This window comes from Oncorhynchus clarkii, unplaced genomic scaffold (genome assembly GCF_045791955.1).
Source record: "Oncorhynchus clarkii lewisi isolate Uvic-CL-2024 unplaced genomic scaffold, UVic_Ocla_1.0 unplaced_contig_2377_pilon_pilon, whole genome shotgun sequence".
NCBI lineage: Eukaryota > Metazoa > Chordata > Actinopteri > Salmoniformes > Salmonidae > Oncorhynchus > Oncorhynchus clarkii.
This window is the reverse complement of record NW_027261147.1, coordinates 348,725-371,129: the sequence shown is the minus strand read 5'-3', so window position 1 is coordinate 371,129 and position 22,405 is coordinate 348,725. Positions and strand designations below refer to the sequence as shown.

At 41.4% G+C, this 22,405-nt stretch overlaps 1 protein-coding gene across 1 annotated transcript in view; it reads left to right on the top strand.

The window, feature by feature from the left end:
• Positions 1-8,159: 8,159 nt before the first annotated feature.
• LOC139405441 (GTPase IMAP family member 8-like) overlaps positions 8,160-22,405 on the top strand; it is a 34,647-nt gene continuing 20,401 nt past the window's right edge. The window contains exons 1-2 of the mRNA XM_071147771.1: positions 8,160-8,226; positions 8,320-9,095. Coding sequence (XP_071003872.1) covers positions 8,160-8,226; positions 8,320-9,095 — 843 coding nt within the window. The remainder of the gene's footprint in view (positions 8,227-8,319; positions 9,096-22,405) is intronic.

Sequence of the window (22,405 nt, the reverse complement as noted above, 5' to 3'; positions counted from 1 at the left end):
GATACACATTACCAGATACACATTACCAGATACATACACATTACCAGATACACACACATTACCAGATACACATTACCAGATACACATTACCAGATACACATTACCAGATACACATTACCAGATACACACACATTACCATATACACATTACCACATACACATTACCAGCTACACATTACCAGATACATACACATTACCATATACACATTACCAGATACACATTACCAGATACACACACATTACCAGATACACACACATTACCAGATACACATTACCAGATACACATTACCAGATACACATTACCAGATACACATTACCAGATACATACACATTACCAGATATACACACATTACCAGATACATACACATTACCAGATACATACACATTACCATATACACATTACCAGATACACATTACCAGATACACACACATTACCAGATACACACACATTACCAGATACACATTACCAGATACACATTACCAGATACACATGACCAGATACACATTACCAGATACACATTACCAGATACACATTACCAGATACACATTACCAGATACACACACATTACCAGATACATACACATTACCAGATACATACACATTACCAGATACATATACATTACCAGATACACATTACCAGATACACATTACCAGATACATACACATTACCAGATACACACACATTACCAGATACACATTACCAGGCAACTCTTTTTGTTTATATTTACAACTCAGGTCAGGTATGGTGGCCTGTAGAGTCCCTTGGGAAACCCAACTACCGAACCATCCAATGTTGGGATTTATAAATAAATGATCTGGGCTTCTGATAGGACTGATCTCTATAACATACGTGCTATATATGCTAACTTCTGAAAGGACTGATCTCTATAACATACGTGCTATATATGCTAACTTCTGAAAGGACTGATCTCTATAACATACGTGCTATATATGCTAACTTCTGAAAGGACTGATCTCTATAACATACGTGCTATATATGTTAACTTCTGAAAGGACTGATCTCTATAACATACGTGTTATATATGCTAACTTCTGAAAGGACTGATCTCTATAACATACGTGTTATATATGCTAACTTCTGAAAGGACTGATCTCTATAACATACGTGTTATATATGCTAACTTCTGAAAGGACTGATCTCTATAACATACGTGTTATATATGCTAACTTCTGAAAGGACTGATCTCTATAACATACGTGTTATATATGCTAACTTCTGAAAGGACTGATCTCTATAACATACGTGTTATATATGCTAACTTCTGAAAGGACTGATCTCTATAACATACGTGCTATATATGCTAACTTCTGAAAGGACTGATCTCTATAACATACGTGCTATATATGCTAACTTCTGTAAAGTTGTAAAACATTTTAAACAACCCCCCCCCCCCCGTCCCCTTGTTGTCCCAGCAGGGTTTCACAGCCTCTGGTCCCATACTAGAATACATTTACATGTGTGGTACTTTTAATAACCATTTAGCTTCAGCTGGACAATTATTAGAAAGGATCATCTCTGAAAAAGCATATCATTCTACTATAGAGAGTCTCCTGGTCACATGACCTTGTAGAGAACGATGCACTAACAGACTCACAGACTCAATCTTCATTTCCCCATTTGATGTCTATGATGTACTTATTATGTGCTATGCTAAAGGGTTTAAAGTAAAATAGCTGATTCACGTAATCCCTTCTTACTCTCTGCACCACTGATCACAGAACCATTGACCTATATTTTATAACTTTACAGTTGTTTCTGGTGTTGTCCTTAAGATCTGTAAAGCAGCACATATCCTCCCCTTAAATAAAGGAGGAGATCTTTCTGACTTAGATAACTACTGTACAATTTGCCAATTATCTTACCTTTCCAAAGTACTAGAATCCCTGGCCAACTGTCAACTAAGAACTTTTTAAACTTCTCACTCTATTCTTAATGTGAACCAATCAGGTTTTAGAATCCCATCTATTCTTAATGTGAACCAATCAGGTTTTAGAATCCCATCTATTCTTAATGTGAACCAATCAGGTTTTAGAATCCCATCTATTCTTAATGTGATCCAATCAGGTTTTAGAATCCCATCTATTCTTAATGTGAACCAATCAGGTTTTAGACCTGGACAGAGCAGGTTCAGCTGCTACGCTTGTTTTTAGATGTGTTCAATTTCTTTGATCAGAAACATTATTTCCAAAGACTTGGCCACTGTTGACCATCACACTCATTCCAAGGTTGACTGAAATAGGCCTGGATCAGGCTTGTTGAAAGTGGTTTGAGAATGATCTTGTCAGACAGGACTCAATGTGTGATTTCTGATGGTGTCAAGTCTAGTTTCCAGCTACTGGGACCTGTCCTCTTTACTATTAATATAAATAATATATGTGTACCTGTTAAAACTTGTAATATTCATCTGTATGCAAAGTGGGCTTCTGTTTTAGGACTAGATCTTGCCTCTCCCTAAATAGCAGGAAGCAGATTGTACAGTCAACTTTCCTGACAGTTCTTGACTATGGTGACACCATTTACCAGATTGCATCAGCTACTACTCTTCAAACTTTGGATGCCGTCTACCATAGTGCGCTTTGCTTTATCATAGGGGACAGTTTTAATACTCTACACAGCTACATCCTGTATCAAAAGGTTGGCTGGCCCACATTAAAGCCCCGTAGATCACTTAATTACTCCCTTTCTGTTTACAAAGCTTTCCTACAGCAGCTTCCAACGTACCGAACTTTGTTACTAACGTATGAAAGAATGAGCTACCAAAGCCAATCGTAAGATTACTTAATGCTTGAGGTCCCTTTGGTCTCCACCAATCTAGCTAAATACTCCTTTAGTTTTATTGCCCCAGTTGTTGGAATAACCTACAACATTCCTTATATTTTGTTTCCCTGGAGCCTCTAGTGCAGCTTAGGACTCTGGTGTTGAATTATTTCAATGAAGATTGTATTTTACCCCTTTTTTCTCCACATTTTCGATCTCGTCTCATCGCTGCAACTCCCCAATGGGCTCGGGAGGCAAAGGTTGAGTCATGTGTCCTCTGAAACATGACCCACCAAACCACGCTTCTTAACACCCGGAAGCCAGCCGCACCAACGTGTCGGAGGAAATACTATTTAACTGACGACCGGGTTAGATTGCAGGCGCCCGACCCGCCACAAGGAGTCACTAGAGCGCGATGAGCCAAGTAAAGCCTCCCCCCCCGGCCAAACCCTCCCCTCACCCGGACGATGCCAGCCTATTGTGTGCCATCCTATGGGGACCCCCGATCACAGCCAGTTGTGATACAGCCTGGGATTGAACCCGGGTCTGTAGCGACACCCCTAGCACTGTGATAAAGGGCTTTAGACCGCTGTGCCACTCGGTGGGCGGATTGCAGTTCTTTCGATTGATTGTGGTGGTTTGTATGGTGAAATTGTGGTGTTGAAGTTGTTCTTTGTGCTTATATTCTCCTTGTTCTATTTGTCATGTTAGTTTTTCTTCCTGTTTGGGAGAAAATGTTTGTATTCAGGGCACCATTGGGAATGAGACCCTGGTCTAATTTGGGCTACCCTCAATAAGTAAAAGTTAATAAATAAAAAATGTATAAACAACTATTGGAAAGGTCTTCTTCTGAGCTAACCATTCAAAAAGTAGGGTCCACAGGTCTAACTGAATCTGAACAACCCTTTAACTGTAACAGAATATGGAAAAATATGGCATCCTGTAACCCGAACCATCAATTTATACAATGTGTGCAACTCAATCATCACCAAGTTGTACCAGGGTGCTGGTGGTATGCCTAAGGGCATGAGTGGTGGATTCACTGGTGCTGGTGGTATGTCTGAAGGCATGGCTGGTGGATTCACTGGTGCTGGTGGTATGTCTGAAGGCATGGCTGGTGGATTCACTGGTGCTGGGGGTATGTCTGAAGGCATGGCTGGTGGATTCACTGGTGCTGGTGGTATGTCTGAAGGCATGGCTGGTGGATTCACTGGTGCTGGTGGTATGTCTGAAGGCATGGCTGGTGGATTCACTGGTGCTGGGGGTATGTCTGAAGGCATGGCTGGTGGATTCACTGGTGCTGGTGGTATGTCTGAAGGCATGGCTGGTGGATTCCCTGGTGCTGGTGGTATGCCTGAAGGCATGGCTGGTGGATTCCCCGGTGCTGGTGGTACTGTAGCAGCACCAGTAATAGATCAGAAGGTGGTACTGTAGCAGCACCAGTAGTAGTTCAGAAGGTGGTACTGTAGCAGCACCAGTAATAGATCAGAAGGTGGTACTGTAGCAGCACCAGTAGTAGTTCAGAAGGTGGTACTGTAGCAGCACCAGTAGTAGATCAGAAGGTGGTACTGTAGCAGCACCAGTAGTAGATCAGAAGGTGGTACTGTAGCAGCACCAGTAGTAGATCAGAAGGTGGTACTGTAGCAGTACCAGTAGTAGTTCAGAAGGTGGTACTGTAGCAGCACCAGTAGTAGATCAGAAGGTGGTACTGTAGCAGCACCAGTAGTAGTTCAGAAGGTGGTACTGTAGCAGCACCAGTAGTAGATCAGAAGGTGGTACTGTAGCAGTACCAGTAGTAGTTCAGAAGGTGGTACTGTAGCAGTACCAGTAGTAGATCAGAAGGTGGTACTGTAGCAGCACCAGTAGTAGTTCAGAAGGTGGTACTGTAGCAGCACCAGTAGTAGATCAGAAGGTGGTACTGTAGCAGCACCAGTAGTAGATCAGAAGGTGGTACTGTAGCAGTACCAGTAGTAGATCAGAAGGTGGTACTGTAGCAGTACCAGTAGTAGATCAGAAGGTGGTACTGTAGCAGCACCAGTAGTAGTTCAGAAGGTGGTACTGTAGCAGCACCAGTAGTAGTTCAGAAGGTGGTACTGTAGCAGCACCAGTAGTAGTTCAGAAGGTGGTACTGTAGCAGCACCAGTAGTAGATCAGAAGGTGGTACTGTAGCAGCACCAGTAGTAGTTCAGAAGGTGGTACTGTAGCAGCACCAGTAGTAGTTCAGAAGGTGGTACTGTAGCAGCACCAGTAGTAGTTCAGAAGGTGGTACTGTAGCAGCTCCAGTAGTAGTTCAGAAGGTGGTACTATAGCAGCTCCAGTAGTAGATCAGAAGGTGGTACTGTAGCAGCTCCAGTAGTAGTTCAGAAGGTGGTACTATAGCAGCTCCAGTAGTAGTTCAGAAGGTGGTACTGTAGCAGCTCCAGTAGTAGATCAGAAGGTGGTACTGTAGCAGCTCCAGTAGTAGTTCAGAAGGTGGTACTGTAGCAGCTCCAATAGTAGTTCAGAAGGTGGTACTGTAGCAGCTCCAGTAGTAGTTCCTGTTACAGGTGTTTTAACGGGATATTTTCATGGTTCAATGCCTTTTAAAAGACTGAAAGACCCTGACATATAAAGATGTGGAAGATAAGAGGTTGGAGTGGGAAAAACACTCAGAGTGGTTTAAGTGTAGCAGTAGAGTAGATTAATACTGTACAATGAGAATCAACAGACGTCAGATACACTGAGTGCAGACACACGTCCTTTCTTTTTACATACAACATGATTGGTAACACTTTACTTGACATCAAGCATCATAACAGGTTATAACACGGTCATAATCATGTCTTAATATGTCATAACAGGTTATAACACACCATAATATGTCATAACGGGTTATAACACGTCATAACAGGTTATAACAGGTTATTATAACATGTCATAATCATGTCTTAATATGTCATAACAGGTTATAACACATCATAATAATGTCTTAATATGTCATAACAGGTTATAACACATCATAATAATGTCTTAATATGTCATAACAGGTTATAACACGTCATAATAATGTCTTAATATGTCATAACAGGTTATAACACGTCATAATAATGTCTTAATATGTCATAACAGGTTATAACACGTCAATCATGTCTTAAGGCCAGGCACCACAGGCTAATAGGGACTTTTGTTTGTTTACTCTCATCAGGCTGACACTTTACAAGTTCAAAGTAAACATATATGCAAGTTTTTATTTATTTTTAAATGAAAACCTCATTAAATATGTGCTATTATGTAAATTACGAGAATCCGTTTTTCAACACATTGCTTCAAGGCAAAATGTTGTTGTTTTGTTTTATTGGGAGACACTCAATGATCAGACTTTTAAAGAACAGTTTATCAAAAAATAGTAATTTCATGGAATTAGTTAAAAACACAATTCACATGTATGACGGGTGCATATTTTACAGATATTTTACAGTCATAACCTGTCATAATATGGTCATAACACTGTCATGACACATATATTTAGACCTGTTTGTGACATATCTTACATTATTTTATGGCTGGTTATGACACCTACATAAGAGTCTCTCATTGGCTAGAAATGACTAGTTTCTGGGAAAATGAAACTTAACAGAATGTAAGGTGAGGCACATTGGGCGCTTTAGTTTTGCATGAGTTTTAGACCATTCCATTGGTCGAGGTAAATCTCCACCCACCTGGGGCATCTGGCTATGCAAAACCAGCAGGACCACTGCTTCAGGTGTCTGTGACAACAGGGAACAACAATATACAGATCCGTGCAACACTAAAAGTGAGTATTCAACTTAACTACCTTACTAATTAAATGTTGTACAACAATCTACTCTACAGTACTTGAATAACTGTAGTACAATATTAAGAAGACATTTTATTGATACCAGGTCTGTTAACATTTATGCATAAATTGTCATATGATTACATCACTTAACATCAAAATGTCAAAACAATATAATAATGTAGCTGTTAACAATATCATTCTGCTATACAGTATGTTTGTATTTATACACGTCTTAATATTGTAGAACAGTGAAAGAGGAAACATGGTTAGACTTTTACCTGAAACATTTACCTTGTTTAGTGCAGAGATAGTGCAGTATACTGTACCTTGTTTAGTGCAGAGATAGTGTAGTATACTGTACCTTGTTTAGTGCAGATAGTGCAGTATACTGTACCTTGTTTAGTGCAGAGATAGTGCAGTATACTGTACCTTGTTTAGTGTAGAGATAGTGCAGTATACTGTGTCTCGTTCAAGGTGGTCGATCTTGTAGCAGGTTGTTGCTGTGAGGGACACACCTGCAGGTTTTTGTCAGTACTGACTAAGGTCGCATTCCACTGCTAAGACGTTGCATGTATCAACCATTGGTTGACTGACGGATCGCTAAAACACCTGATGTGTTTAGCTGATATGTAAAATACCTATACAGGCGTTGTAAGATCTGGCATCAGCAACGTCGGAACAGAGGAACGCACCTTTGTGTTCAGACACCTCCTGATTTACACATTTAGTACTGTTTTCCGTTATACAGATTCCACTTAATTATTGTCTGAAATGTTCCTGTCTGTCTACACAGTAGATGTGATGTTTGATGGTGATGGGAACACAACCTCTAACTGGTCTATCTGGTCTTAACAGCAGCAGCCAGGCAACGGTAGAATAACCATGTTTAGAATGTCATTTGATACGCCCCATATGAGTACATTATGTACGCCCTATCTTAGGGAATGTACTGTGTTTTACAACAGTTGTACCGCATATCATTACTGTTTTTATTGTTTATAGTTTTATAATTGTTATTGTTTAGAAGTCAAATAGCTGAAAAAAATAATAATTTAGTCTTTCCTCATCTGTGAACGTTTGTCACGTTCGTCACAAAGATGAGACCAGCAGCGTGAGTAGAATTCCACATGATATGTAATAACTGAAACTAACAAAACAACAAACAATCGAATGAAATGTGAAGCTAAACGAATAGTGCAGACAGGCAACTAAACATAGAACAAGATCCCACAAACACAAAAGGGAAATGGCTACCTAAATATGATCCCCAATCAGAGACAACGATAAACAGCTGTCTCTGATTGGGAACCATATCAGGCCAACATAAACATACAAAAAACCCTAGACCTACAAAACCCAAGACACACAAAAACCCTAGACAATACAAAAACTAGCATACCCACCCCAGTCACACCCTGACCTAACCAAAATATATAGAAAACAGAGAAATCTAAGGTCAGGGCGTGATAACGTTGGAACTTGGCCAAACGCTTTGGATGAGTCACTGAAGAAATGTGGACTTTGTATTTTGTAATGAGGTCATTGTCTGTTTCCATGTTTTTGATTGGCTGCAGTAGTAGAGATGGAACAAAGGACAGGAAGGATTCTGAAGATTCTGTTCCTGTTGACACTCACTGGTCAATGCCAAGGTACACACACACACATACTGTGCAGGAACACATAGTGTCTTGATAAATGGCTACTGAAAATTATCATCTCAAGCACTTCTTGTCTGTTTTCAGTTTCAGGGCAGCTCTCTGACCTGAGGATAGTTCTGGTGGGGAAGACTGGATCAGGGAAGAGTACAACAGGAAACACCATCCTGGGGAGGGAGGGGTTTAAAGTGGAGGCTTCTCCAGTGTCTGTGACTGCACAGAGTGAGAAACAGAGTGGAGTGGTGGATGGGAGGAAGATTGATGTCATCGACACCCCGGGGCTCTATGACACAACAATGTCTCAAGAAGAGATAAAAAGAGAAATAGAGAAGGCCATCTACATGTCAGTCCCAGGACCCCACGCCTTCCTGCTGGTGATCAGACTGGGGAGGTTCACAGAGGAGGAGCAGAACACTGTGAAGTGGATCCAGGAGAACTTTGGAGAAGATGCCTCAATGTACACCATCTTGCTGTTCACTCATGGAGATCAACTGAAGGGCAAAACAGTCAAAGGGTTTCTTGCTCAGAGCAAAGCGCTAAGGAGACTCATCAATATGTGTGGGGGCAGATATCACTCTCTAATCAATGACAAGAGAGAAGACAACACTCAGGTTAGAGAGCTGCTGGAGAAGATCGGGGAGATGGTGGTGGAGGACAATGGAGGAGAACACTACACCAGTGCTGACTATGAAGAGGCTCAGAGAAAGATCAGCGATATTACGTTTTACTGTAAACTGGCAGCGTACGGCGGTCTAGCCGCAGCAGGACTAGGGATGTTGTCTGCTTCACCAGTATTGGTGGCAGCAGGTCTAGCTGTAGGCGTCAGCCAAGGGTATGAATGCACTATGCATATGCTAGGCTTTTAAAACACCAGGTGTGCGTTCAGTTGGTCTTAACGTTTTGCTACGCATGGCAACGGTACTTACTGAATGATATAACAGTTCTTTCAAAACCATTTGCAATGTTATATATATGCTAGCCGTGTGGCAGGGTGGCCTATCATGATAGTTTTTGAAAGCAGCCCAGGTGTTGACCATGTTTATCTTAGTGCATGTATTTAGTGTGGAAATATAGTATTGTTGTGTCTTTACTATGGATTAAATGACATGACATGCTATTTTATAAAATCAATTCTCTTAAACTAATCATGTAAATGTAATTAACTAGGAAGTCGGGGCACCACGAAAGCATGTTTATAGAGCTGTTGTCTTCCGAATAAACTCGTAAAGACCTGGTCATCTTTTATATCAATAGCAGTCAATTATTATTATTCAGTCTCATCTGAAAGTTGTAAATTCTTGGTTATCTTCACGAACCCTGGCTAACAAGTTGAATCTGCAATACAAAATTTGGATTAATTATTTATTTACAAAATACCTAAATAGTCCCACAGAATTACATATACACAGGATGGATCATACATTGACGAGTAATTATGTCATAAAAGGAAACATCCCTAGTGGACGAAACCGATATGACGGCTGGTTACACAAAGAAAGGGGGTTGGGTTTGAATGAAAGTGCGTGAAGACTGAGAAACAAAAGGAGTTATGAAGCTATGCTATCGTAAATACAGAATCGTATGCATTCTAAATAACTGCCCATTCGGAAAAGGAAAATTCAAGAAATATATTTACTCTGAGCAGCGCTTCGATAGATTGGTCGAAGATGGAAGGCTAGGTTGCACAGCAGAGATCTCCCTTGTCCTTTGAAGAGTATTTCTGGGCAGATACGTTGTAGTCGTTCGTCTGGTGGTAGAACGGATACGATGTAGTACCCTGTCATTCCGAAGAGATTCTCCGTCCCTTCCCAGGCCATGCACGTCCACAGCTGCTGCTGATAACTCGACGGCCAGGATGTATCACTTCTTTAGTGAACAAGAGTTCAAAGTTCATACCAAGTTGCAATACCATAAGCTCATGCTAGATTCTGGCTGGTAAAGTCGAAATTCATCCCTTCAGTGTGTCGATTGTCACCTCCACGTTGAAATTTGCACTTTTTAAACTATGGACAGCAGTCCTCATGTCATCGGGAACATAAGAGGTTGACTTTCGTCATTGGGCATTTGTCGTGGGGGAGAGAAGGGCGTGTTTCATAGTTCACAACCAATGCCTGTTCACTTGGGCTGGGCCACTGTGTGAGCATAGTTCACTTATGAAAACAATTCTCTCATTTAGAAGCTAAAATGACATTTAATCTTTTCACAAATAGTTTCATATTTAAACATTTAAATTGCACAACAATTCCATGTGAATCTGATAACTAGAATGTGTAGACTTTCGAAGATACAGTTTATGTTGTCCTATCATCATTAATAATGTCTCAGACGACAACTGATCTGACATCACATTTTTTAAGTACCAACGGACACTTTCAACTGGTTGGATTGCCAAAATAATGTTAGGTTCCCAACCTTTTGATGTTACCATACTCAAGTTACCAAGGGGCTTTCCAAGAGTCCATTCTGTAGAGTGGAGAGAAAAAGGGGGAAAGGTATTTATGGAGGTTTCATTTATTTACACTCAGAGTGATTTAAGTGTAGAAGTAGAGTAGATTAAAACCTCTCTGGGACACAAATGTCCCACCTGGCCAATTGCCAAGGAAAATGCAAAGCGCCAGATTCAAATAAAACGCAGAAATAAAATATAAAACATGCCTTACCTTTGACGAGCTTCTTTAGTTGGCACTCCAATATGTCCCATAAACATCACAATTGGTCCTTTTGTTCGATTAATTCCGTCCATATATATCCAAAATGTCCATTCATTTGGTGCGTTTGATCAAGAAAAAAACAGCATCCCATTTGCGCAACGTCACTACAAAATATCTCAAAAGTGACTTGTAAACTTTGCCAAAACATTTCAAACTACTTTTGTAATACAACTTGAGGTATTTTTAAACGTTAATAATCGATCAAATTGAAGACGGGTCTATCTGTTTTCAATACAGGACGATCACAAACTAACGCTACTTTCCTAGTCTTGCGCAACTCTCAAAAAGTGCACATAACGTTACTCTAATCCAAGATGGCCGTACTTCTTCATTTCACAAAGGAAAAACCTCAACCTATTTCCAAAGACTAGTGACATCCAGTGGAAGCGGTAGGAACTGCAAACAAGCTCATATTTCATCTAGTGTCCCAAAGAAAACTCATTGAATAGACAGTGACCTAAACATTTTTTTGTTCTGAATGGTTAGTCCTCTGGTTTTGCCTGCTACATAAGTTCTGTAATACTCACAGACATGATTCAAACAGTTTTAGAAACTTCAGAGTGTTTTCTATCCACATCTACTAATAATATGCATATCTTATATTCTTGGCATGAGTAGCAGAAAGTTGAAATTGGGCACGCTATTTATCCAAAAGTGAAAATGCTATCTCTATCCCAAAGAGGTTTTAATTAAGCTGTTAAGGAGCCTTTTGGTCCTAGACTTGGCGGTCTGGTATCGCTTGCCGTGCGGTAGCAGAGATGACAGTCTATGACTTGGATGACTGGAGTGTCTGACAATTTTATGGGCTTCCCTCTGACACTGCCTATTATCTAGGTCCTGGATGGCAGGAAGCTTGGCCTGTGATGTACTGTTCGCACTACCCTCTGTAGCAACTTACCGTCAGATGCAGAGCAGTTGCCATACCAGGCGGTGATGCAACCGGTCAGGATGCTCTCGGTGGTGCAGCTGTAGAACTTTTTGAGGATCTGGGGACCCATGCCAAATCTTTTCAGTCTCCTGACGGGGTAAAGGTTTTGTCGTGCCCTCTTCAGCCCCGTTGATGTTAATGGGGGCCTGTTTCGGTCCACCTCTTCCTGTATTCCACGATCAGTCTCTTTGTCCTGATGACATTGAGGGAGAGGTTGTTGTCCTGGCACCACACTGCCAGTTCTCTGATCTCCTCCCTATAGGCTGTCTCATCGTTGTCCGTGATCAGGCCTACCACTGTTGTGTCGTAAGCAAACTTAATGATGGTGCTGGAGTCATGTTTGGCCACGCAGTCATGGGTGAACAGGGAGAACAGGAGGGGACTAATTATCAAGTATACCGGTACTAAGTATGCCGCCTTATCTCAGCTCACTGGTCACCATAGCAACACCCACCCGTAGCACGCGCTCCAGCAGGTATATTTCACTGGTCACCCCCAAAGCCAACACCTCCTTTGCCCGCCTTTCCTTCCAGTTTTCTGCTGCCAATGATGGAAACGAATTGCAAAAATCACTGAAGCTGGAAGCTATAAGGCCTATTTATTGCCTTACTTCCCTAATTTTACTACATTTGCACAAACTGTACATAGACTTCTTCTATTGTGTTATTGACTGTACATTTGTTTATCCCATGTGAAACTCTGTGTTGATGTTTGTGTCACACTGCTTTGCTTTATCTTGGCCAGGTCACAGTTGTTAATAAGAACTTGTTCTCAACTGGTCCACCTGGCTAAATAAAGGTGAAATAAAAAATATGAAAAATAAAAAGTACACACCCCTGTGGGGCCCCTGTGTTGAGTATCAGTGTGGCAGACGTGTTGTTGCCTACCCTTAACACCTGGGGGCAGCCCTTCAGGAAGTCCAGGATCAGCGTGGCAGAGGTGTTGTTACCTACCCTTAACACCTGGGGGCAGCCCTTCAGGAAGTCCAGGATCAGCGTGGCAGAGGTGTTGTTACCTACCCTTAACACCTGGGGGCGGCCCAGCAGGAAGTCCAGGATCAGCGTGGCAGAGGTGTTGTTACCTACCCTTAACACCTGGGGGCGGCCCTTCAGGAAGTCCAGGATCAGCGTGGCAGAGGTGTTGTTGCCTACCCTTAACACCTGGGGGCGGCTCTACAGGAAGTCCAGTATCCAGTTGCAGAGGGAGGTGTTTAGTCCCAGGGTCCTTAGCCTAGTGATGAGCTTCGTGGGCACTATGGTGTTGAACGCTGAGCTGTAGTCAATGAACAGCATTCTCACATAGGTGTTCCTTTTCTCCAGGTGGGAAAGGGCAGTGTAGAGTGCGATTGAGATTGTGTCATCTGTGGATCTGTTGGGGCGATATGCGAATTGGAGTGGGTCTTGGGTTTCCTGGAGGATACTGTTGATGTGAGTCAGCCTTTCAAAGCACTTCATGGCTACCGAAGTGAGTGCTGCGGGGCGTTAATCATTTAGGCAGGTTACCTTCGCTTCCTTGGGCACTGGGTGCATACACATCTTATCTTTTTACATACGAAATTATTGGTAACATTTTACTTGACACCCAGCATCCTAACATGTTATGACACGGTTATAACAAAAAAAATGATATTGATCCTTTATTTAACTAAAGTCAGTTAAGTCAGTCAATTAAGGCAAGTCAGTTAAGAACAAATTCTTATTTACATTGACGGCCTACACCGGCCAAACCCGGACGACGATAGGCCAATAGTGTGCCGCCCTATGGGACTCCCAATCACGGCCGTTTGTGATACAGCCTGGAATCGAACCAGGGTGTATGTAGTCTGAACCTGACAATAATGGGCTACTCTCCCTTTTTAATGACCTGTCACTCTCCTGTCATGTCTCTGATATGAGCTGAGAAGGAAGGAATCCATAGGACTTTCTTATTTTCTTTAGAGCTACATAACCAAGTCCATGTTCGTGGGCTAAAAGAACCATCCTCACATTTACATTAAATGCCCCATCTCCCCTGGAGCACTCCTGCAGCCTGGAGGAAGTGTAAACACTCCTCCTAAATGCATCACGATTACCTTCCGTGTGCTCTATGGGGATTTTCAGTCCAGCGTTTAGACACTTAGGGCAAATCAAATCACATACAAATTGGTTTATTTGTGACGTGGAATAAAAGCAACTGTTGACTGGCTGCTGTCTGGTTGAACGTTGCTATCTGTCATCTTCACCTCGACTAATTTACATCTCGATGCGCTGCTGCCGGGCTACCTGCTTTTCCTCCTCTACCTGTACTGCCACTGTCTCGACCCCGCTGATCAGGCAAATGTTTTCTTTCATTCACTGCTCTTCTCGTATTGGCTTACTGAGATCGCCTATTTTTATTCACATACTGTGGATGTATTCGGTGAGATTTTCTCATTTTGTCTCTCTTTACGTGGATTCTTTGCGGGAGATATCAGGTTGCCGGAAAGGGTGTTTAAATGCCAGTAACCAATCGGATATCAGGAAATTTCTCATTTTTCAGCGTGAAGCACTACGTCTACAAAGGATATATCCATTTATGGGCTAGCTAACGAAATGCGCCTGAAAACTAGCTTTTGAATGATATATGAGTTTTAAAAATAGTGGTTGATATTCTACATGAAACATGCTAACAAAAACTAAATGTATGCTTGATGTAGTTAACAAATCAAGTATTTATATCCATTTTTGTCGATTTATTTGTACATTTTATGGAAGCTATAGTTGCAAAATATCCCCAAATCTGAAAATTGACAGATGGAAGCTAAATCTAAATTGTTGCCTGTGGTGCCTGGCCTTAACATGTCATAACAGCTGACATAACCTGTCATAATATGGTCATAACACTGTCATGACACATATATTTAGACCTGTTGTGACATATCTTACATTATTTTATGGCTGGTTATGACACCTACATAAGAGTCAGAACCCACAGAACCTACCACTGTAGTTATTTTATGGCTGGTTATGACACCTACATAAGAGTCAGAACCCACAGAACCTACCACTGTAGTTATTTTATGGCTGGTTATGACACCTACATAAGAGTCAGAACCCACAGAACCTACCACTGTAGTTATTTTATGGCTGGTTATGACACCTACATAAGAGTCAGAACCCACAGAACCTACCACTGTAGTTATTTTATGGCTGGTTATGACACCTACATAAGAGTCAGAACCCACAGAACCTACCACTGTAGGTATTTTATGGCTGGTTATGACACCTACATAAGAGTCAGAACCCACAGAACCTACCACTGTAGTTATTTTATGGCTGGTTATGACACCTACATAAGAGTCAGAACCCACAGAACCTACCACTGTAGTTATTTTATGGCTGGTTATGACACCTACATAAGAGTCAGAACCCACAGAACCTACCACTGTAGTTATTTTATGGCTGGTTATGACACCTACATAAGAGTCAAACCCACAGAACCTACCACTGTAGTTATTTTATGGCTGGTTATGACACCTACATAAGAGTCAAACCCCACAGAACCTACCACTGTAGTTATTTTATGGCTGGTTATGACACCTACATAAGAGTCAAACCCCACAGAACCTACCACTGTAGTTATTTTATGGCTGGTTATGACACCTACATAAGAGTCAGAACCCACAGAACCTACCACTGTAGTTATTTTATGGCTGGTTATGACACCTACATAAGAGTCAGAACCCACAGAACCTACCACTGTAGTTATTTTATGGCTGGTTATGACACCTACATAAGAGTCAAACCCCACAGAACCTACCACTGTAGTTATTTTATGGCTGGTTATGACACCTACATAAGAGTCAGAACCCACAGAACCTACCACTGTAGTTATTTTATGGCTGGTTATGACACCTACATAAGAGTCAGAACCCACAGAACCTACCACTGTAGTTATTTTATGGCTGGTTATGACACCTACATAAGAGTCAGAACCCACAGAACCTACCACTGTAGTTATTTTATGGCTGGTTATGACACCTACATAAGAGTCAGAACCCACAGAACCTACCACTGTAGTTATTTTATGGCTGGTTATGACACCTACATAAGAGTCAGAACCCACAGAACCTACCACTGTAGTTATTTTATGGCTGGTTATGACACCTACATAAGAGTCAAACCCCACAGAACCTACCACTGTAGTTATTTTATGGCTGGTTATGACACCTACATAAGAGTCAGAACCCACAGAACCTACCACTGTAGTTATTTTATGGCTGGTTATGACACCTACATAAGAGTCAAACCCCACAGAACCTACCACTGTAGTTATTATATGGCTGGTTATGACACCTACATAAGAGTCAGAACCCACAGAACCTACCACTGTAGTTATTATATGGCTGGTTATGACACCTACATAAGAGTCAGAACCCACAGAACCTACCACTGTAGTTATTATATGTCTGGTTATGACACCTACATAAGAGTCAGAACCCACAGAACCTACCACTGTAGTTATTTTATGGCTGGTTATGACACCTACATAAGAGTCAAACCCCACAGAACCTACCACTGTAGTTATTTTATGGCTGGTTATGACACCTACATAAGAGTCAAACCCCACAGAACCTACCACTGTAGTTATTTTATGGCTGGTTATGACACCTACATAAGAGTCAGAACCCACAGAACCTACCACTGTAGTTATTTTATGGCTGGTTATGACACCTACATAAGAGTCAAACCCCACAGAACCTACCACTGTAGTTATTATATGGCTGGTTATGACACCTACATAAGAGTCAAACCCCACAGAACCTACCACTGTAGTTATTTTATGGCTGGTTATGACACCTACATAAGAGTCAAACCCCACATAACCTACCACTGTAGTTATTTTATGGCTGGTTATGACACCTACATAAGAGTCAGAACCCACAGAACCTACCACTGTAGTTATTTTATGGCTGGTTATGACACCTACATAAGAGTCAGAACCCACAGAACCTACCACTGTAGTTATTTTATGGCTGGTTATGACACCTACATAAGAGTCAGAACCCACAGAACCTACCACTGTAGTTATTTTATGGCTGGTTATGACACCTACATAAGAGTCAGAACCCACAGAACCTACCACTGTAGTTATTTTATGGCTGGTTATGACACCTACATAAGAGTCAAAACCCACAGAACCTACCACTGTAGTTATTTTATGGCTGGTTATGACACCTACATAAGAGTCAGAACCCACAGAACCTACCACTGTAGTTATTTTATGGCTGGTTATGACACCTACATAAGAGTCAGAACCCACAGAACCTACCACTGTAGTTATTTTATGGCTGGTTATGACACCTACATAAGAGTCAGAACCCACAGAACCTACCACTGTAGTTATTTTATGGCTGGTTATGACACCTACATAAGAGTCAGAACCCACAGAACCTACCACTGTAGTTATTTTATGGCTGGTTATGACACCTACATAAGAGTCAGAACCCACAGAACCTACCACTGTAGTTATTTTATGGCTGGTTATGACACCTACATAAGAGTCAGAACCCACAGAACCTACCACTGTAGTTATTTTATGGCTGGTTATGACACCTACATAAGAGTCAGAACCCACAGAACCTACCACTGTAGTTATTTTATGGCTGGTTATGACACCTACATAAGAGTCAAACCCCACAGAACCTACCACTGTAGTTATTTTATGGCTGGTTATGACACCTACATAAGAGTCAAACCCCACAGAACCTACCACTGTAGTTATTTTATGGCTGGTTATGACACCTACATAAGAGTCAAACCCCACAGAACCTACCACTGTAGTTATTTTATGGCTGGTTATGACACCTACATAAGAGTCAGAACCCACAGAACCTACCACTGTAGTTATTTTATGGCTGGTTATGACACCTACATAAGAGTCAGAACCCACAGAACCTACCACTGTAGTTATTTTATGGCTGGTTATGACACCTACATAAGAGTCAGAACCCACAGAACCTACCACTGTAGTTATTTTATGGCTGGTTATGACACCTACATAAGAGTCAGAACCCACAGAACCTACCACTGTAGTTATTTTATGGCTGGTTATGACACCTACATAAGAGTCAGAACCCACAGAACCTACCACTGTAGTTATTTTATGGCTGGTTATGACACCTACATAAGAGTCAGAACCCACAGAACCTACCACTGTAGTTATTTTATGGCTGGTTATGACACCTACATAAGAGTCAGAACCCACAGAACCTACCACTGTAGTTATTTTATGGCTGGTTATGACACCTACATAAGAGTCAGAACCCACAGAACCTACCACTGTAGTTATTTTATGGCTGGTTATGACACCTACATAAGAGTCAGAACCCACAGAACCTACCACTGTAGTTATTATATGGCTGGTTATGACACCTACATAAGAGTCAGAACCCACAGAACCTACCACTGTAGTTATTTTATGGCTGGTTATGACACCTACATAAGAGTCAGAACCCACAGAACCTACCACTGTAGTTATTATATGGCTGGTTATGACACCTACATAAGAGTCAGAACCCACAGAACCTACCACTGTAGTTATTATATGGCTGGTTATGACACCTACATAAGAGTCAGAACCCACAGAACCTACCACTGTAGTTATTTTATGGCTGGTTATGACACCTACATAAGAGTCAGAACCCACAGAACCTACCACTGTAGTTATTTTATGGCTGGTTATGACACCTACATAAGAGTCAAACCCCACAGAACCTACCACTGTAGTTATTTTATGGCTGGTTATGACACCTACATAAGAGTCAAACCCCACAGAACCTACCACTGTAGTTATTTTATGGCTGGTTATGACACCTACATAAGAGTCAGAACCCACAGAACCTACCACTGTAGTTATTTTATGGCTGGTTATGACACCTACATAAGAGTCAAACCCCACAGAACCTACCACTGTAGTTATTTTATGGCTGGTTATGACACCTACATAAGAGTCAAACCCCACAGAACCTACCACTGTAGTTATTTTATGGCTGGTTATGACACCTACATAAGAGTCAGAACCCACAGAACCTACCACTGTAGTTATTTTATGGCTGGTTATGACACCTACATAAGAGTCAGAACCCACAGAACCTACCACTGTAGTTATTTTATGGCTGGTTATGACACCTACATAAGAGTCAGAACCCACAGAACCTACCACTGTAGTTATTTTATGGCTGGTTATGACACCTACATAAGAGTCAGAACCCACAGAACCTACCACTGTAGTTATTTTATGGCTGGTTATGACACCTACATAAGAGTCAGAACCCACAGAACCTACCACTGTAGTTATTTTATGGCTGGTTATGACACCTACATAAGAGTCAGAACCCACAGAACCTACCACTGTAGTTATTTTATGGCTGGTTATGACACCTACATAAGAGTCAGAACCCACAGAACCTACCACTGTAGTTATTTTATGGCTGGTTATGACACCTACATAAGAGTCAGAACCCACAGAACCTACCACTGTAGTTATTTTATGGCTGGTTATGACACCTACATAAGAGTCAGAACCCACAGAACCTACCACTGTAGTTATTTTATGGCTGGTTATGACACCTACATAAGAGTCAGAACCCACAGAACCTACCACTGTAGTTATTTTATGGCTGGTTATGACACCTACATAAGAGTCAGAACCCACAGAACCTACCACTGTAGTTATTTTATGGCTGGTTATGACACCTACATAAGAGTCAGAACCCACAGAACCTACCACTGTAGTTATTTTATGGCTGGTTATGACACCTACATAAGAGTCAGAACCCACAGAACCTACCACTGTAGTTATTTTATGGCTGGTTATGACACCTACATAAGAGTCAAACCCCACAGAACCTACCACTGTAGTTATTTTATGGCTGGTTATGACACCTACATAAGAGTCAAACCCCACAGAACCTACCACTGTAGTTATTTTATGGCTGGTTATGACACCTACATAAGAGTCAGAACCCACAGAACCTACCACTGTAGTTATTTTATGGCTGGTTATGACACCTACATAAGAGTCAGAACCCACAGAACCTACCACTGTAGTTATTTTATGGCTGGTTATGACACCTACATAAGAGTCAGAACCCACAGAACCTACCACTGTAGTTATTTTATGGCTGGTTATGACACCTACATAAGAGTCAGAACCCACAGAACCTACCACTGTAGTTATTTTATGGCTGGTTATGACACCTACATAAGAGTCAGAACCCACAGAACCTACCACTGTAGTTATTTTATGGCTGGTTATGACACCTACATAAGAGTCAGAACCCACAGAACCTACCACTGTAGTTATTTTATGGCTGGTTATGACACCTACATAAGAGTCAGAACCCACAGAACCTACCACTGTAGTTATTTTATGGCTGGTTATGACACCTACATAAGAGTCAGAACCCACAGAACCTACCACTGTAGTTATTTTATGGCTGGTTATGACACCTACATAAGAGTCAGAACCCACAGAACCTACCACTGTAGTTATTTTATGGCTGGTTATGACACCTACATAAGAGTCAGAACCCACAGAACCTACCACTGTAGTTATTATATGGCTGGTTATGACACCTACATAAGAGTCAGAACCCACAGAACCTACCACTGTAGTTATTTTATGGCTGGTTATGACACCTACATAAGAGTCAGAACCCACAGAACCTACCACTGTAGTTATTTTATGGCTGGTTATGACACCTACATAAGAGTCAGAACCCACAGAACCTACCACTGTAGTTATTTTATGGCTGGTTATGACACCTACATAAGAGTCAGAACCCACAGAACCTACCACTGTAGTTATTTTATGGCTGGTTATGACACCTACATAAGAGTCAGAACCCACAGAACCTACCACTGTAGTTATTTTATGTCTGGTTATGACACCTACATAAGAGTCAGAACCCACAGAACCTACCACTGTAGTTATTTTATGGCTGGTTATGACACCTACATAAGAGTCAGAACCCACAGAACCTACCACTGTAGTTATTTTATGTCTGGTTATGACACCTACATAAGAGTCAGAACCCACAGAACCTACCACTGTAGTTATTTTATGTCTGGTTATGACACCTACATAAGAGTCAGAACCCACAGAACCTACCACTGTAGTTATTTTATGGCTGGTTATGACACCTACATAAGAGTCAAAACCCACAGAACCTACCACTGTAGTTATTTTATGTCTGGTTATGACACCTACATAAGAGTCAGAACCCACAGAACCTACCACTGTAGTTATTTTATGGCTGGTTATGACACCTACATAAGAGTCAGAACCCACAGAACCTACCACTGTAGTTATTTTATGTCTGGTTATGACACCTACATAAGAGTCAGAACCCACAGAACCTACCACTGTAGTTATTTTATGGCTGGTTATGACACCTACATAAGAGTCAGAACCCACAGAACCTACCACTGTAGTTATTTTATGGCTGGTTATGACACCTACATAAGAGTCAGAACCCACAGAACCTACCACTGTAGTTATTTTATGGCTGGTTATGACACCTACATAAGAGTCAGAACCCACAGAACCTACCACTGTAGTTATTTTATGGCTGGTTATGACACCTACATAAGAGTCAGAACCCACAGAACCTACCACTGTAGTTATTTTATGGCTGGTTATGACACCTACATAAGAGTCAGAACCCACAGAACCTACCACTGTAGTTATTTTATGGCTGGTTATGACACCTACATAAGAGTCAGAACCCACAGAACCTACCACTGTAGTTATTTTATGGCTGGTTATGACACCTACATAAGAGTCAGAACCCCACAGAACCTACCACTGTAGTTATTTTATGGCTGGTTATGACACCTACATAAGAGTCAGAACCCACAGAACCTACCACTGTAGTTATTTTATGGCTGGTTATGACACCTACATAAGAGTCAGAACCCACAGAACCTACCACTGTAGTTATTTTATGGTTGGTTATGACACCTACATAAGAGTCAGAACCCACAGAACCTACCACTGTAGTTATTTTATGGCTGGTTATGACACCTACATAAGAGTCAGAACCCACAGAACCTACCACTGTAGTTATTTTATGGCTGGTTATGACACCTACATAAGAGTCAGAACCCACAGAACCTACCACTGTAGTTATTTTATGGCTGGTTATGACACCTACATAAGAGTCAGAACCCACAGAACCTACCACTGTAGTTATTTTATGGCTGGTTATGACACCTACATAAGAGTCAAACCCCACAGAACCTACCACTGTAGTTATTTTATGGCTGGTTATGACACCTACATAAGAGTCAGAACCCACAGAACCTACCACTGTAGTTATTTTATGGCTGGTTATGACACCTACATAAGAGTCAGATCCCACAGAACCTACCACTGTAGTTATTTTATGGTTGGTTATGACACCTACATAAGAGTCAGAACCCACAGAACCTACCACTGTAGTTATTTTATGGCTGGTTATGACACCTACATAAGAGTCAGAACCCACAGAACCTACCACTGTAGTTATTTT